Raw genomic sequence first — 19654 nt, forward strand, 5'->3', positions numbered from 1 at the left:
CCACACGCGGTCCTAGGAGATCTGCAATGCACCATCCAAGAAAATGGCCGCCGGAGACCTCAGAGACGGCATGGCCGCAGGAGGAAGCAGCTCAGCAAAGCCAGACCTCAGAGGAAAGGCAAGTGGAGCTGAGGGGAGGAGCCGCTAAAACCGGGAAACAGTCTCCCCTGGCTGACGGTTAACCCCTGGGACACTGGTTCCCACACCAATAATGTCCTTGGTGGTCTAGTGGAGCGCAGGGTATAGAGGCCTGCGTCCACACTCAGCACCTCCAGTCTGTCCCCTGAGACTTGGAGGTATGACTGCTAATATGTGGGTCACCACCTTACCTGTCACCGTGCATCCGGCCGCAGTCTGGGTTATCCCACGGGACCCGGCTAGCACAGACCGCGGGGTCCTGCCGAGATCCCCAGATCAGTACTGGCGTTGCGGCGCCGGCGGGGTGACGGAGCGGCAGCGCAGACGTCCTATGGACAGTCTGCTGCTGCCCACTCTGAAGATAGAAGAAAAAACTACCAGATCATAAAATAAAAATAGCTTTGGGGCTGCTAAGCAGCCCCCCTGTGTTAACAGTGACCCGACTCCGGCCGGGTACCAACTAAAACTGAGGTCCTCTGGCTTGGGGGCGGGGTATATGGAGGATGGACCAGTGCATCCTGGGAGCTAAAAGCTTTAACTGAGTGGTGCCCGGGATACAGATCCATCACCTAAACCCCAAGGTCACCCTGTGGAGCCTATGGACCCTGAAGAAGAAATAACATTAAAAATATTACCACTGTCTGCATACCATACACTAGAGCCAGCAATTTTGTAGAGCTGAACATATGAGAATACATCCTATGCATTCACTAGTAGCCAATGTTTCCACAGGGATTAAATGCTTACGTGTACTGACAGGCTTTATATGCTGCACCTAAACATACAGAACAATGCTCCCTCTTTTGAAGCATCTATGGCCTGATGGTTTGCGGTACATTCTGCAAGTTTAGATATGCAAATGAGGCCAAAAAATAAAAATAAGTGTCTGTATGTTTCCCCCCCCCCTCCCAATTAAAAACATTTACGAGAACACACCTTAAGGAAAGTGAATGCAGTCCACTTCAGCTCATCAGTTCCAGCAGGAGACTCTATTAACCCCACAACACAAGCTTTCCAAATCTCCAGGAGGAAGAGGTGAGATGGGATGCGCTGTGTAGGAGAGGACATTGTCATAATCAAACAATTAATTAGCACACTGATAAAGAGGGATAATAGCACATTGTTCTGACCGCAATGAATTAACCTAGTGAAAGATTTGGGAGCCGATTAGAAATATGGAGAAAAGGGCATGGTTGTGGTAGTAATAGTAGTGGTGATGGCGGAGGCAGTGGCAGTACTAGTATTAATGGTCAAAGTAGTAGTACTAGTCTACTGTAACCTTTATAATTGCTGTACAGTTAATAGATTATGTCATCACCTGCATCCTCTTCACAGTGTTCAGCTGCTCCACCAATGGCTGTGCCTCCCCTGTCAGGTTCATTGCACCTTCTAACATAACAACAGCATGTACCGTTGGGAAGCCAGTCCTGTGTAGCTGGTCAGAGTGAGTGGACAGCAAGGATGGAATACTGCGGAGGGCAGAGAGCAACAGAGATGGTAAATTAAATGTGCTGTAATACACCAAATAGACATTTAAAATAAAGGCAAAATTGAATCTTTAGAAAGAGGGGGGGGGGGTTGTTGTACCTTTTTATCTCTACAAATCTCCATGACAAAACTAGGATAATATAGAAGAAAGAAAAAGAAAGAAATAGAAAACAGAACTAAAACCGTCCCAACAGTACTATGGACAGGAAGAGAACAGAAAACAGAAGCCCCGGGAGAGCATAGAATCTCCCATTGAATCAGAATGAGAAAAGGATACTTTTACGGTTAAGTATAAAAATCAAGCTTTCACTAGGGCCAACCATAAGCAGTCCTCAAGGGAGGGACAGTTATGTAGCTGTGTGAAACACCTTGCGTATTTTTGGATGAACGGTGTCAAACTGGTATAATTTAGCAAAAGTATGCATGGATGACCAAGTAGCTGTCCTGCACAACTGCCCACTAACCTAGTTGAGCAAGCAGTTATCTGAGGAGAAACCGGCTGACCTTGAACCATGTAAGCCAGTCGAATGACAGTTCGAAGTTAGCGAGCAATAGTTTGTTTTGAAACCGGCCATAATCCAGTACCACAATCTGTTAATGTGGAATTTCTACAAAACGCAAAGAGGAAGGCTTTGTCCTGAAATAACCCGATCTCATGAAAAAGTAAAAAGGGGGAATGACAGGACAACACACTGAGTTCCTACAACCCTTCTGGTTGGAGGCAATGGCGGGGAAAAAAAACAATATTGCACGTCAAAAACTTTAGATCAATAGAATTCAATGGTTCAAAAGGTTTCCACTGCATAGAACGAAGGAATATATTGAAATCCCATGGAGCAGTGGGGGGGGGGCGGAAACAAATTGGGGTTGCACATGAAACACCTCTTGAAAAAAAATTTGTAACTTTGGAATTAAAGCAAGCAGGCACTCAAAAAACAAAAAGAGACAGCGCAGATTCCTGCACATTCATGGATACAAGATGCAAAGCAGCATACAAACCCTCTTGCGGGAACTAAATATGATTAGGATGTGGGAAAATGGCTAGTCTCACAACAGGAAATATAAGTCCGTCAAATCCGGTGATAATTTTTATCAGAAACCGGCTTTCTGGTTCACTTGGATCTCAAGATGCCGGCCTCAACAACTACACCATTAAATTCAACTGATGTACTGATACACTATTACTGCAGTCACACCAAACGGTCCTCCTCAGCACGCCAGGTCCCGCGCAACAAGAGTCTTAGTTTAAATTGGATGCAACAAACTGCTTCACGAGACTGCACTGATTAAATTTAATATGCAACACTTGTATATCTGTGGGCAACGGAGTCTGACTGTATACAAAGTGCTTCGAAGAAGCGGCCATGGCTTTTTTTCAGGCAAAGCTCCGTTGTGCTTCATATACAGACTCGTATGAACACAGATATACAAGTGTCAAATTAACCAGTACTGTCTCGTGAAGCAGTTTATCGCATTGGACTGCAACTAGGAAGCATTTTCAGGTGGAAAATATGCAAACAATAGACGCTCGGCACAAGCTGAGTCGCATGGGACCTAGGGGTAGATTTACTAAAGTGTGGGTTTTTAGAAGTGGAGTGATTGCCCATAGGACATCTATAAAGCAGTATGAACAGACCTTGAGTGAGTAGATTGGGATAAAGAGGGATGCACCACCAGCACACTACGAAGGTCTGAGAACCATGACCTCCGTGGCCACTTTCGAGCCACCAGCATTACGGTCACCCATTTCCACTTTATCCGCTTGAGGATACCAGGCAGCATTGAGATTGGAGTAAAGAGATAGATTAATTGAAAGTCCATAGAATCACCATGGTATTGACCAAAAGAGCACCTGGGTCCTGGAGCAATAACAATCCACTTTTAGTTTAGTCGAGATGCCATCATGTCGATGTCTGTCAAATCCCATCTGTCGACAAGAACTTGGGAGACATCTAGATGAAGAGATCACTTTCTGGGGTGGAGACCTTTACAGTTGAAGTAATTTGCCTCCCAATTGTCGACCCCAGGAACAAAGACGACTAATATAGCAGGAATGTGCCGGTTCATGATGTTGACTGTCTCCATCATGGCCAGCGAACTTCTAATGTCCCTCTGGTGGTTCAGCTAGGACACATCTGTGGCATTGGTCAACTGAATCTTCACTGGAGATCTGTGCAAATTAAACCAAAAAGTAGAGCTATGGTAAGAACCCTTGTTATCTCTTTTTCTATGAGGTCCACAGGGTGACTTTGGGGTATAGGTGATGCAGAGTCATCCGGCACCTTATGCAGTAAATTCTTCTCTCAGGATGCAACGGGACTCCCTCTATACCCCGCCCCCAGGCCGGAGGCTCCTCAGTTACGTAGCAAGCCAAAGACCGGAGGAGGATAAAAAAAGAGACGAAAGTCTGGCACACACTAGAATCACATTCTCACACAGAAGGAGACGGAAAACCAGTGACCAGAGAGAAACCCAACTGAAGCACAGGTGCGTCAGGGCGGGTGCTCAGTGGACCATATGGACCTCGTAGAAAAAGAGATAACAAGGGTAAGTTCTTACCATATTCTCTACTTTTCTACTTCAGGATCCATAGAAGGTCCACAGGTTGACCTTTGGGATGTCCCAAAGCAGTACCTTCAAGGGCGGGGACGCTCCTGTGCCGAAAGGAGAATCTGCCGCCTGAAGGAAGCATCCTGAGTTGCAAAGGTATCAAAAGCGTAATACCTCAAAAAAGTCTGGATAGAAGACCATGTGGCCGCCTTACAAAGCTGAACAGCCGAAGCACCCCGACGAGCTGCCCAGAAGGGACCCACAGTCCGAGTAGAATGAGTAGTAACAGAGGGCGGCACAGGAAGACAGTGTAAGCCTCAGAGATTGTCATAGGCAAGCCATCTAGCCAAAGTTTATTTATTGGCCGGCCATCCCCTCTTGTGGAAACCATAAAGTACAAACAAGGAGTCCGATTTCCGAAGAGAACTGGTACGATCCCCATAAATCTTGAGCTCACGTACCACATCCAATCAGGCCTCACCTGCTAATAGGTCTGGAGAGTTAAAGGCCAGTACAATAATCTCCTCATTAATGTGGAAACTAGAAACCACCTTAGGAAGGAACCCAGGGCGAGTTTGAAGCACTGCCCTGTCCCTGTGAAAAAAACAAGAGAAATGGTAAGAACTTACCCTTGTTATCTCCGTTTCTACGATAGGGTCCACAGGGTTGACCTTGGGGGTATAGGTTGGGAACCAAATCCGGGCACCATGCAGTTAAAGCTTTCAGCTCCCAGGATGCACTGGGTCCACTCTCCCTATAACTCCGCCCCCAGGCCAGAGGCACCTCAGTTTGTAAGTAGCCAAAGGCCAGAGGAAGAAAGAAAGAGAGAAGACTGGAAAACTCAAGAACCATACTCACAGAGAAGGAGATGGTAAACCGGTGACCAGTACCACAGCACATATGAAGCCAGGTGCGTCAGGGCTCTTGTTTTCTACTTCAGGGTCCATAGGGGGTCCACAGGGTTGACCTTGGGGATGTCCCAAAGCTGTCCTTATAAGGGTGGGGACGCTACTGTGCTGAGAGGAGAATCCGACGCCCAAAGGAAGCATCCTGAGAGGCAAAGGACACCAATGCATAGAACCTTAGAAAGGTGTGGACAGAAGACCACGTTTCCACCTTGCAAGGCAGAACAGCCGTGGTGCCACAGCGAGCCACCCACGAGGGGCCCACAGCCCGAATAAAATAAGCATCATCAACAGAAACAAAAAGGCCTGCCTATGTGTAGGCCCCTGAGATAGGCATACAAAGCCATCTAGCCAATATCTGTTTATTGGCCGGTCATCCTTTCCTGTGAAATCCAGAAATCCATAGACCACAAATAAGGAGTCTGTTTTCCTGAAGGAACTTGAACGGACCACGTAAATCCTGAGAGGCCGGACCACAGTCAATGAGGCCACCCCAGCCGATAGGAGGAGACTGAAATGTTGGTACAATAAGTTCCTTAATAATATGGAATCTCAAAAACCACTTTAGGAAGAAACACAGGGCAAGTTCGACTCACAAACCTGTCTTGGTGAAATATCCAGAAGATGGAGCCCCACGAGAACGCTCCCAATTCCGACACTCTCCTGGCAGATGCAGACGCCATAAGAAAGAGTCTAAGCCATAAACCATGTAAGGTCTATCAAAACTAGTGGTTCACATGAAGGCCCCAGGAGGGCACGAAGAACCACTGCCAAATTCCAAGGAGCCCCTAGGGGGGATAAAGGGAGGTAGAATCCAGAAAATACCCTTAAAGGAGGATCTGGACACCTGAGAGTGGAGCAATTCCACATCCGAAACATCCTGACAGTGCAGAGACCCGCACTATAAGGGAGGCCAGGCAGAGGGCTAGACACAAGGCCACTGGAAGGAATGCCAGAACTTCTGGAAATCCTGCACACCTGAGGATTGTAGCTTCAGGTACGATACCATAAAGGAATTACGCATGCCACATTCCGAGATAGATCCCAGCAAAAGCTGGCCTACACGCTCTAAACATCCCGATGATGACAGAGCCAGAGAAGCCTTAGGACCACAGTAGGGACGCAGTTAAAGACAAACGATCCAGGACCAGGGAAAGGCAAGGACCCTGAGACAACAGGTCTGGATTTTGAGGCAGCAGGAACGATGTAGAGACTCCGAAAATCTAAGTACCAGTGACGTCTGGGTCAATCTAGAGTCACCAGCAGGACAGTACCTCCGTCTTGATTGAACTGCCGAAGAACTCGAGGAAGAAGGGAGAACGGAGGAAACAGGTACACAAATTTGAAGGGCCACTTCACTGACAACACGTCACCTGAAGGTTGCTTCAGTAACTCTAGTTCTGAACCCTAAAACAGGCAGAGTGTGATAGAGTCAGGAGGCCATGAGGACCACCTCTGGGAGGCCCCCTCTGCTCACTAGGCGTTGAAACCTCTCTTGGAGAAAAGACTAGTCCCCGGAATGCACGTTGTGACGGCTGAGGAAGTCCGCTTCCCAATGGAGAACTCCCGGAATGAACAATGCAGAGATGGCCAGGAGGAGACCCTTGGTCTGTGTCAGAATGTGTGACACTTCTGTCATTGCTGCCCAACTACGAGAGTCTCCTAGATGTAAGCCACTGTTGTGACATTGTCGGACTGAACCTTTACAGGTTTACCGTGAAGTATGTGTTAGGCCAGAGCGAGGGCCCAAGACAGCTTGAAGTTCCAATAAGTTTATTGGCAGGGCGGAATCGACAGACGACCAACAGCCCCGAAAGTGGTTCAGACCGGTCACTGTGCCCCTGAGACTGGCCTCCGTAGTAAGGATTGCCCTAGCTGAGATGGCCATAACCACCCAGAAATAGACAGACGCACCTCCGGAGAGAGCATCATCGTCTGAACAGTGATCAGATGGAGAAACCCGTTCCATCTGGAGAGGATCAGTTTTTGCAAAGGCCTGGAATGGAACTGAGCATATTCCACCCTTCCGAAGGTAGACATCCTGGATTCCAGAACCCGCATTACAGAGTGCAATGACACTTGTGACTGTGGAGACATCCGCGCACTCGTAGTTGAAGAGTGGATATCTTGTCTGACGTCAGAAGGATTCTCCGATTCTGAGAATCCAGCAGGGCTCCCAGATGAATCATACCCTGTGAGGGATTCAGGGAGGACTTTTTCCAGTTAATTAACCATTTGTGCTTGTGAAGGAAAGCAATGGTTATCTGTAAAAGGCCTTAAAGTACCCTGGTGATACTGCTAAGAGCAGGAGGTCGTTTGGATACAGGAGCAGTAAACCCCGGTGGGGCTGTGGACAGTCCAAAGGGCAGAGCACGAAAACTGGAAGTGTTGCAGTGGCACACACAGCAAACCTGAGCTCACGCTGATGAGAAGGCTCTATAGGTACACGTCCTGAATATCCAGCGATACCATAACGTCCCTAGGTTCCATAGCTCAGATGATGGAGCGTAGGGGTTCCTCCTGAACCTAGGCACCTTTAGGAATTTTTTCAGGGATTTGGGACAGAGGAAAGGCCAATGAGGACCATTCTGCCCCAGGAAAAAAAAAGTAGAATAACCAGTCCCTCGCTGAGATAGCGGGGCTGGTATAATTACCCCTGCTCACCGCAAGGACTGTATAACTTTCTGAATTGTAAGGCCTTGTTCGAGTCTGAAGAAGGGCCTGTGTAGCATACATGTGGGGAGGCCGTACCAGTGAGAGACTTCAACTCTTACCCAAGCATCCATTGTGACTTGACACCAGCACTGGGCGAACTGAAAAAGTCTGTTTCTCACTCTGGGATCCCCCAGATGAAGACCTGTCCCGTCAGGCTGAAGGTTTATCCTTAGGTTTAGAAGCAGAGCGTCTGGATGTCTACGTCTGCTCGGTACCGGGTATGGCGGCCCTCGTGGAGGCAGACAGCCTAGGAAAAGACTGGCCTTTAGGCTGTCCCCGAGGACAAAAAAACTGGAGAGATGTAGTCCGAGACATTGTAGTGGGAGTAGCTGAAGGTGGACATTTGCCGATTGATGCTGCCAATCTCCTCAATATAAGGTATCCATTTTAAGGTCTATCTTGGAGTCCTCCGCCTTCCATGAGCACAGCAATAGGGTATGGCGGTGGATACATTCGCAGCCGAAACCCTGAAGGTTAGGAGACAGGCATCCAATGTTGTTACTCCAACATATGAAACTGCATTTTAAATATGAGCAACAAAAGGCATCTGATCCCCAGAAGTTTTTGAAGGAAAAAGCTCTACAAATGCAGCAGCCCAGCACTCAATAGGATTATCCACCCATGCGATAGCCATGGTTGGACGGGCAACAGCCCCTGAAAGCGAGTATATTTATTTCAGGTAAAGTTACCACCTACGGATCCGTAGAATCCGGGCAAGGATGGGAGGCGTAGTAGCGCTCTTAATCAGACAAGTAACATGAGAAACCACCACAGGAGGTGATTCCATAACTTATGTTACCCATTCCCTGAGGGTCATTACAAGGCCCATCGCTTTTGTGATACCCCTTATCTGGCAATTGCCAGACCCCCGCCATATGATCCACCCACTGGTCAAAGAGGGGGAAAACAGCCAAAGGCACTTTAACTGAGGGTGATTTAATTTAGGAGCAAGTTTGACATCCTCTAGAACTAGGATGGACCTGACCACCAGCACCCAAACAGGGATAATAATACTTGATATAGGCTCCCCCTCGTGTGAAAGTAATAGGGATCCGAAACATTATCCGGATAACCCTTGGCTGACGAACTGCGTTACTGCCGTACAGACTGAAGAGACACCACAGGGCGTATATTAAGCCTTCTTGTGTTTCTTAGAATAAGACATCCACCCAGGGTGGTTGCTGTGGTAATCCCTGCAAGGTACCTGAGGGAATTGCATGTACTGTGAAAAACCCTGGTATGTGTCACATGGGTAAATTGCTTCAACTCTTACCCAAGCATCCATGGTGACTTAACACCAGCACTGGGCGAACTGAAAATTGCAAGAACTGTGAGATACTCTGAGAAGGAAGGGTAGCATGTTAAGGTAACCCCAAGCGGGTTATAACTATGGGGGCCGCCCGGCGATCCGCAATGGAGGTCAAGGAATAAAACGCCCAAGGGGGTCCTGTAAGGGGCCCGGCACCTGATGGCACTTAATATATAACCCTTCCTGAGTCAATTCCTCCGTACTCACACCTGCAGCACATGACTTGCAGGATAGCAAAAATGGGTGCAGTATCGTGCTCTATTTCCTGGTCAGATATGGAAATATCAAGCAGCGCTATACAGGTCCTGACTGGCGCTAAGATTAGCTGCAGGGACCCATTATCAGCATATGAAACACACAGTTGCAGCTAAAATAAGGCAACATGCAGCACACAACAGTATGTGACAAACTTCACAAATATTGACAAGTATATATATGTGAGGTCTCAGAACCACCCTAGGTACACGTGTATTCGGGCAGATTGTAAAGAAAAGGGATAGATATACACTGACAGGTGAGAGAATAAAGCACAGACAGTCAGCACTAGCATAAGTCACATACGATGCAGAAATATATATAAACATTACATATAGTATACTGCAAATGTCGCTACATTCAACTGTCCAGATTCAGTGTCTGGGAAGGCTATAGCGCTGTGTACACTGACCTAAACGTACACAGGGGGACTGGACTCACTGTCATCCTAGGAGATCTGCTGCTGCACCATAGAGAAAATGGCTGCCTGGAGACCTCAGAGGAGCGTGGCCCACGGAGGAAGCCAGACCATGCGCTGGAAAGGCGTGCTGAGCTGAGAAGTGCCGCTTTCCCCTGGCTAGGATTTAATCCCCGGGACGCCGGTTCCCGCTACCGGCAATTACTCCCTGGTAGTCTAGTGGTCCCACGGGGTATGCCTCCAGAGAGGGGGTGCCCGCCGCCACCGCTAGCACCTCCGGTCTGTCCCCACAAACTGGAGGCTGAAGACTGCATTTACACGAGGGTCACCGCCGCGGCTTTCCTGATACTTATTAAGCCTTCTTGTGTTTCTTAGAATAAGACATCCACCCAGGGTGGTTGTTGTGGTAATCCCTGCAAGGTACCTGAGGGAATTGCATGTACTGTGAAAAACCCTGGTATGGAGAGACAGTCTGTGTCACATGGCTAAATTGCTTCAACTCTTACCCAAGCATCCATGGTGACTTGACACCAGCACTGGGCGAACTGAAAATTGCAAGAACTGTGAGATACTCTGAGAAGGAAGGGTAGCATGTTAAGGTAACCCCAAGCGGGTTATAACTATGGGGGCCGCCCGGCGATCCGCAATGGAGGCCAAGGAATAAAACGATTCAGTGTCTGGGAAGGCTATAGCGCTGTGTACACTGACCTAAATGTACACAGGGGGACTGGACTCACTGTCATCCTAGGAGATCTGCTGCTACTCCATAGAGAAAATGGCTGCCTGGAGACCTCAGAGGAGCGTGGCCCACAGAGGAAGCCAGACCATGCGCTGGAAAGGCGTGCTGAGCTGAGAGGTGCCGCTTTCCCCTGGCTAGGATTTAATCCCCGGGACGCCGGTTCCCACTACCGGCAACTACTCCCTGGTAGTCTAGTGGTCCCACGGGGTATGCCTCCAGAGAGGGGGAGCCCGCCGCCACCGCTAGCGCCTCCGGTCTGTCCCCACAAACTGGAGGCTGAAGACTGCATTTACACGAGGGTCATCGCCGCAGCTTTCCTGATACTCGGCGCTCTGGCAGCAGTTTTGGGATTCCCCAGAGCCCGGCTAGTACAGACTCTGGGGTCCCGCCGTGATTCCCAGATCTGTACTGGCGTTGCGGCGCCAGCGGGGTGTAGGAGTGGCAGCTTGGACATCCTATTGACAGTTTGACGCTGCCGCTCTGAAGAGTGTTAAAATAAATAAATAAAATTAACAAAACTAACAAAAAACATAAGCTTAGGGGCTGCTATGCAGCTCCCCTGCGCACAGGGTGACCCGACACCGGCCCGGCACCAACTAAAACTGAGGTGCCTCTGGCTTGGGGGCGGAGTTATAGGGAGAGTGGACCCAGTGCATCCTGGGAGCTGAAAGCTTTAACTGCATGGTGCCCGGATTTGGTTCCCAACCTATACCCCCAAGGTCAACCCTGTGGACCCCCTATGGACTCTGAAGTAGAAACTACAAATGGGGAACGACAAGAGAGGCCCCAAATCGGAAACTCTTCTGGCAGAAGCAATGGCCAGAAGAAAAACAGTCTTGGCAGTAAGCTATTTCAGGTCCACTGAGCCCAGTGGTTCAAAGGGAGGGCCCTAAGGACAACAGCCAAATCCCAAAGCGCTACAGGAGGGACAAAGGGAGGCTGGATACGAAGGACCCCCTGCACAAAGGTGCGGATGTCAGGAAGAGGAGCAATCCTACTCTGGAACCATACAGAAAGGGCCACGATATGGACCTTCAGTGTAGCAAGGCGGAGACCAAGGACCAAACCCGCCTGCAGAAAAGCCAACACTCTGGCTATCCTAAACACCTGGGGGTCATAACTTTTTGGATGACACCATTCAAAATCGGTATGCCACACCCAGTGGTAAATCCTGGCAGAAGCAGGTTTACGTGCTCTGAGCATGGTGTTAACCACAGAGCCGGAAAAACCCCTAGACCTTAGGAGGGATGTCTCAAGAGCCACGGCGTCAATGACAGACGCCCCAGATCTGGGTAGAGGCAAGGACCTTGAGACAACAGGTTCGGACGTTGAGGCAACAGCAACGGAGTGTCGATGTAGAGACTCGGAAGATCTGAGTACCAGGGGCGCAGGGGCCACCCTGGAGCCACCAGCAGGACCATGCCTAACTCTAGTTTGAACTTTCGAAGAGTGCGAGGAAGAAGGGATAACGGGGGAAAGAGGTACACAAACTGGAGGTCCAGTTGACTGACAGAGCGTCCACCAGCAAAGCCTTGGCGTCCCTTGTCCAGGACCTGTACAGCTGCAGTTTGTGATTTTGTCGAGAGGCCATGAGGTCCACGTCTGGAAAGCCCCACTTGTCCACTAGGAGCTGAAACACTTCTTGGTGAAGAGACCATTCCCTGGGATGCACGTCGTGATGGCTGAGGAAGCCGCTTCCCAATTCAGCACTCCTGGAATGAACACTGCCGATATGGCTAGTAGATGGCCTTCCGCCCATGTCAGAATGCGTGATACCTCTGTCATTGCCGCCTGACTTAGAGTTTCCCCTTGACGGTTTAGGTAAGCCACCGTCGTGGCACTGTCTGACTGCACTAGCACAGGTTTTCCGTGAAGCAGCAGCCTGGCTTCTTGCAGGGCCCTGAAAACTGCCCGCAGTTCCAATATGTTGATTGATAGCGCTGATTCCTCTGCGATTCACTTTCCCTGAAAGGACTGTGGATCTGTCACTGCACCCTAACCCCGAAGACTGGCATCAGTCTGAGATCCAAAAGGGACGCCCCGTGGTGAGGTGGACCGTCTGTAGCCACCAAGTTAGAGACAGACGCACCTCCAGGGAGAGCACAATCATTTGAGTCCATATATGATGGGGTAATCCGTCCCACTTGGAGAGGATCGATTTCTGCAGAGGCCGGGAATGAAACTGGGCATACTTCACCATGTCGAACACAGCACCAAAGAACCCAGTAACTGCATCGCTGAGTGGACTGACACTCGGCGACTGTGAAGGCATCTACGTACCCGCGTCTGCAAAGTGGAGAGCTTTTCTGTTGTCAATAAAATCCTTTGCTGTTGTGAATCCAAAAGAGCTCCCAGATGGAGCATCCTTTGAGACGGAATCAGTGAGGACTTCTTCCAATTGACCAACCAGTCATATACCTGGAGCACAAATATCGTTAGCTGCAGGTGGTGGTGAAGTACCTCTGGGGACCCTGCTATTAGTAAGAGGTCGTCCAGGTATGGTAACAGTCGTATCCCCTGCAGCCGAAGATGGGCTGCCAGGCAAAACATACACAAACAAGAATGTACAGTGCAAGACAGAAAAAAATATAAGTGAATAGAAATGATAATAATATTTCAAGACAGTGATGGTCACCTGTAATTAATATATGTAAATATATCCAATAGTTCACTAATATCTAGTATACCAGTATAATATATTCTCACCAACAAAGGGAGTCACCAGTAAACAGAAAGATTTGTCGTGTTGTAATCAATATAGCATATAATCCTATACTATGGGATCTCCCAAGTATAGGGCACAAAATTAAGTAGATCTTAAATCAGATAATTGAAAAGACACACCTCATAGGTGAATAACCATATTTTATCAGACAATTCAGTACAAGTTATTCCTTCATGCATCAAATGAGGTGAAATATATGAAACATATACCTTACATAAACAGTGAACATATACACAAATATTAAAAAGCTGATCACCACATTGTTGTATATAATATGTATCACAATTTAATCAATAGATGGAGGCGTCCCTCCCTTCTACCATGAAAAAAAGGAGATAAGTGCACTTACAATTCAGATTCTCCTTTTCCACGTCATACAAGTATCAGACGTGGAATTAGTGTCACTGACATATGGCACATTGGAAACAGTGCAGATTGATTCTGCTGTCCACGTATTCCAGAGTCTCTGTTGCCAGAGACAGCGCAAGGAGCCTGGTTGGGGACAACCAATGAGAGAGCAAAAAAATAGAAAAGGCAAGGGTACCTGTCTCTGTATCTCCCAAGGCAGGATCATGGTGTGGGGGTCCTACAGTGCGCACTGTGTCTCCTCCCAGCTATGAGGCCAGCGCGCATTTCGCCGGGGGCTTTTTCAAGGAATATAGGTAGCAGAATCTCTGAGGTTCCCCACAAGATTCAGCTGTTCTCTGGTAGCAATTGGGGCTAAGGATGTTTCCAGGCTGTTAGCCCAACATTCCATGGCCCGAGCCACCCAGCAAATGGCCATAGCTGGTCTGCACGCAGCCCCCGAAAGAGAATAAACAGATTTAAGGCAGACCTCTACCTTCCCATCTGTAGAATCATGCAGGTATGACATGGAAGTCATAGGAAGCATTGGGCTTTTTTACCAAGCGCGTGACATGGGAATCCACCACCGGTGGAGTCTCCCACTTGGCAAAATAATTCTCAGCAAAAGGATACGCAGAGACTAGACGCTTCTGCGGTTGATAACGCTTCCCCAGCGTTTTCCAAGCTACCTCCAAGTGATTCACCAGTTGGTCAGACAATGAGAATGTAGCCTCAGTCACCTTTTCATCCAGGAAATAAGCATGCCTAGATTTAGGCTCATCCTCCTCAATGATCAGGGCTGCCTTCACAGCCTGTATCATACCTGGAATATATATTTTTGACTTAACCCCTGCCTCTTGAGGAGGGGGCTCAGAGTTAGACTCATCCAGAAGCAGCCAATCATCAGATGACACATCATCTTCATCCCATACAGTAGGTTGCGACGACAGCAAGACCATTTTAGCCAGTCTGTTGCGGGTGCGTCAGTCTGCCGTACCTCAGTCGCACCTTGCAATATAGCAGGAACTGTATTAACCCACTGGGGGGGCAACACGTGTAGGTGCAGATGGTTGCAGCAGGTTCTGTGCTGGCAAAAAGTGCTTGCTGTTGAAAACTGAACTGTGGAAACACAGGAGGGCCTGCCAAACGCCCCATAATGGTTGTCAGTGCATTTGCAAAGCACTCCCATGGCGGCAGAAGCCGCAGAGAGACCTGGAGGGGTATAACAACGCAAACATAACTCCTCAGAGGCTAAGTCCCCCGCCCGTAACACCGCTGTACATTTTTTACAGTACAGCTTAGTAGGAGCCACATTAAGCATGTCACTCTCACTGCCAGACATAGTGAAGAGGATACCACTTTATATATGTGAATGCGTAGTAAGGTCACAGACTGCGACTTTAGCTGCACCCGCACAACACTAGTGCTATGGCTTAGAATAGCAGAATAGGTACAGGGATAGCAAAAAAATGGCTGACATTACAGAGAGAAGCTCAGACAGACAGCACTAGCATACAGTCGCAGACAATGCAGAATAATAACAATACCTGCACTTAGTGGCACTTTCTTTTCAACCACACAGACTAAGCGTCTAGTAGGACAAAAGTGCTACATACACTGACCACCACCAGGAGGAGTGGTATGTAGGGGGACCTGGACTCCGCACCGCCCCGCTGAGATCTGCGACACACAGCCAGGAGAAATGGCCGCTGAAGAACTCAGGGGGGGTGGGGCCGGAAGAAGGAAGCTGTCACAGCCCTGTCAGACCATGGTGGAAAGACGCGCTGTGCAGCGGGGAGGAGCCGGCTGTAAAACAGGGAAGGCTGCCTTCTCTGGCCAGCGATTAACCCCTAGGATGCTGGAGCGTTCCCGCAAAACACCAGCCCGCTGTCCCAAGTGGCCTTGTGGAAGCGCAGGACTCCACACGCTGTCAACCCGAGGGAGTCCCCAGCCCTGGAGGAAAAAGACTGCAATTCGGCACTCACCACCGCAGTGCGTGTCACTTACCTGCCGCCCCGTAGTGTCCGGCCGCAGTCTAGGGATCCTACGGGGTCCCTGCTAGCTAAGACCCCAGAGGCCTGCCGAGATCCCCGGATCAGTACTGGTGTTTTGGCGCCAGCGGGGTGATGACACAGCAGTGCGAACTTCCACTGGACTGTCCGCGCTGCCACACTTAGAAGAATCTTCTTAGCAACAGCCCCACTGCGTGTTCAGTGACCCGACTCCGGCCGGGCACCCAACAAAACGGAGGAGCCTCCGGCCCGGGGTATAGAGGGAGACCCATTGCATCCTGGGAGAAGAATTTACTGCGTAAGGTGCCCGGATGACTCTGCATCACCTATACCCCAAAGTCACCCTGTGGACCTTCTATGGATCCTGAAGTAGAAATGTGTCCAGGGCCCAGAAAGATAGCCCAGAGCTCTAGAACATTGATAGGAAGGAAATTTTCTTGACTGGTTCAGAATCCATGGAAGTGAAATTACTGAACAACTGCTTTCCACTCTTTGAAACTGGTATGCATAGTCACCAGAGTCCAATCCTAGATGGCGAGGGGCCAGTCTTTGTTGAGATGCATCACATCCAGCCACCATAGGAGGGAAAGACCAGCGCATTGAGAAAAATGAATGCCCTGGGAAAGGTGAAGATGAGACAGGTCCACCTTGGACAGCAGATTTATCTGGAAGTCCCTAGAATGAAACCTGCCAAACTGGGCCACCTCAAAAGGACATAACAAGCTTCCCTAGGCACATGCAAAGGTGAACTGAGGAATTTCTGGACCAGTCAAGAAAAGACCCATCCTAACAGTGTTCTAGAGTTAAGAGCTATCTTCCTGGCCCTGGCTGCTTTTCAGTTCCATCTGGAAGAGTTTCCAGTGAAGATACAATTGGACAATACTATGGTTGTGGTTTATCTGAGCCAACAGGGGAGCATGAGATGCTCACTGACCATGAAGGAGACAGTCAACAACATGAAGTGGGCGGAGGAGCATGTCAATGCCATACTGGTGGTCTTTATTCCCGCGGACGACAATTGAGAAACAAGACCATCATCTTTGTCAAAACCAAGCTAATCATGGACTGAATATGACCCTCTTGAGAGAGAAGTTGAAGATCATGCCTAGAAAGAGCTTTGTCTGGGAGGGACATGAGACTGAAGAACTTATGCATAAAGAGCGTTGATCAGCAGGCCTAGTGGGTCAACTGTCATTCCCAATGATCCCAGATGAGCGACCAAAAGTGCCATAACCTTTGTAAAGACACATGGAACAGTAGAAAGGATGGAAGGCAAGGCCCTGCATTGGAATGGCGATCCTGAGTCGCAAACCTAAGAAGTGATAGATGAGGTTCCCAAATGGCAATGTGAAGAAAGGAAATCCTACTGTTCACAGAAACCATGAATTCCCCTGTTCCATGCCTACAATCGCTGAATGCAAATATTCCATTTTGAACCTCTGGATCTTGAGGTGACCATTCAGAGATTTCCAGGGCAGATCGTGCCTGAGGTCGTTTTTGCTTTAAATTTTGAAGCAGCAAAGATCATTGGTACTGCTCTCTGCTCTTGCCAGAGAGATTTCTTGCATCATTACCCTTCCAAGATATTATGGATAAACGGAAGTAGAGACAGCCCAGGGCAAACAGAATATATAAAACAGAAGAATCTGGATGGATGTTCTACTAGAGGAGACCACCAAGGCTGCGTTGTGAGATGTATCCGAGGCAGGAAATCTGGTGGCCAGAAGAGAGGAGCAGTGGACAGGGTTAAGTCCCACTCTAAGGGCCTGGTTGACAGGATGCTGCAAATCAAAAAGACTGGCTCCCTGGGCTCTCCATCCTTAGCGAGAGGTGCCTGAAGGCAGCCATCAGTATCCCCGCCCTCCGACCTGCCCTACAACCCTGCTCCGAATGGAAGATCTGGTTCCCTGGGTAGGCAAAGACGTAAGAGTGTGGGGGGTAAGCGACCGCAGCTGCTAGTAGAAGATCTGTCTGATGGTGGAACAATACTTACCGCTATGATCCTGTTTCCAGTGCAGGATAAGAGCACCAGTTTTGGATGACAGCTGCACCTGGGGGATCCCTGACACAAACCTGTGTCATGTCCCAACCCCATGGAATACACCCCATGGAATAGGTAGACTCCCGTGCTGTCATTTAGGTCATAATGTGCCTCAGTGTGTTCACTAGTTCAAAAATAATTCCTAGGCATATAGGTACAGGTTACAATATAGTTTTCAATGTATATAGATAATGAATGCACTATAACAAATGCCTGGTGATGGAGAAATTGTGCACACCAAAGCCACTAAAACCTTTTCATCCTTTAGCAAATCTAAAAAAAAAATTTAACAATCCTTTGCACAAATGTACTGCAAGAAACGCTGCAAGCCTTTATCCTGCGCCCAAATACGCAGATTTACAGTACTCAGATAATCATAGAAGCTGTTTTCCTTTAATTGTTCCTCACTGTTGCACTTGACTGGCGATGTGTGTGAGAGAGACTATCTAGCGTAACATTGCAAGATTCAACCCAGATGATGTTGCAATGGATGTGTTTAGCACTTCTGATTTACACTCGCTGAACAGTGTGGACATTACTACTATTTATTTGGAAGGCTGGCCTTTTCTATGCAAACTGTTTTCCATTGATTGCACCTTGCAAGATTACCCAAACTGCATCAAGTGATATAATTTGAAGGAAAGACTGTTCAATTTGTATTGACGGGAATTGCAAAGATATAGATTATACTGAAGTTATGGTCTCTTTGCGATGTAAACCACCAAAACCGAAATAGTTTGAAGTACAAAAAATAGCCCTTCACAAAACTTAAAAGCTACCCGGGATGTAGTTAGGAGCCGCCAGTTTCAATCCAGACATCGGAATCTCGGCAAGGGATTTAAGATATGAGTCGGTATTTCGACGCCTATCTTAATCCCAACGCAGGAACGCCAACCCGAACAATGGTAAGTCCGGGCGACTTTAGGGGTTAGGATTATGGAGTCTAGCGGGGGTTAGGATTAGGTTTTTGGCGGGGGGGGTGGAGTTTAGGTCTAAGCACCCCTAGAGGGGAGGGTTAGGCACCCCCCCCCCCACCCCAAGGAGAGATTAGGGTTAGGCACCCTCCCCAGGGAAGGTTAGGGAGCTGCACCCCCGGGGGAGGGACTGGGAAGGGATAGGGTACTTACCTGCCCCAGTCGGGATCTTCATCCTGTCGGGCATCCGCTGTCAGGATTTGAACAGCTGCCAGTATTTCAATCCCATTCCAGCTACCCTGACCCTACTTTTAAAACAAGATTATTCATCTAATGAAAAATGTATTTAAAAAAGCATAATGTGAGAGTGCTAGCTACAGACAGCAGTTAAAGCAAATTTGTGACCCAGTGCTGATAGGATAACCCTGACTTTACAGAAGCCAATGCCACTAGAGGAGCTGCAGAGTGTAAAAAAAGAGAGACAAGCCGGCAAAAAAGAAAGAAATGAGTGGTTACGCATGCTCAGTGGAGACAGACACGCAGAGAAGCAGTGCAGGAGAGTGGGGTGAAGTGCTGCAGGTCCATGAGCCAGGACTAGGCAAGCAACGATGCTGATGTGTTGCCATGTGCCACTGATTACCCGCTAATAGTGTGCTGGTGACTGCAGTAGAAGCGCCAGCAAATTGAGTCTGAGATCCTGAGACAGTGTGACAGCGCTGCTAGCCGCAGCAGAGATCAGTGGAGGCTGCCTGAGTTAAAATGTATGAAAGGGAGACATTCCTAGGGAAACCATGTTAAAAGCATTTGAAAGTACTGAGTAACCCTAATCTTTACAAGAGACTGAGCTAGAGATCTTAATATGCTGATAGAATGATATATGTGTGGTTTGATTGACTATTGATCCAGTGACTACGTCTAAGTAAAAAGAGAGGAAGCCATCCTGTGAGAGAATTATAAGCTGATTAAAGTGCACTTTGGGACTGAGCAATTGATACTATCAAGTGCTGAAAATAAATGTTACTACAAGTGGAACTGTGTTTATTGTGCTTTATCACTGAAATGTAAAGCTATTGTTTTATGCAACAAAGAAAGACCAGCAT

At 48.4% G+C, this 19654-nt stretch overlaps 1 protein-coding gene across 3 annotated transcripts in view; it reads right to left on the minus strand.

Moving 5' to 3' along the window:
- MED24 (mediator complex subunit 24) overlaps positions 1-19654 on the minus strand; it is a 154611-nt gene that overhangs the window by 103600 nt on the left and 31357 nt on the right. For all 3 annotated transcript variants that reach the window (XM_088474637.1, XM_088474636.1, XM_088474635.1), the window contains exons 8-9: positions 1457-1607; positions 1075-1188 (exon numbers count right to left, since the gene is read on the minus strand). In XM_088474637.1, the coding sequence (XP_088330763.1) occupies positions 1075-1188; positions 1457-1607 (265 nt within the window). The remainder of the gene's footprint in view (positions 1-1074; positions 1189-1456; positions 1608-19654) is intronic.

Source organism: Taudactylus pleione, unplaced genomic scaffold (assembly GCF_031769625.1).
Source record: "Taudactylus pleione unplaced genomic scaffold, aTauple2 ptg000155l, whole genome shotgun sequence".
In the NCBI taxonomy this organism is placed as follows: Eukaryota; Metazoa; Chordata; class Amphibia; order Anura; family Myobatrachidae; genus Taudactylus; species Taudactylus pleione.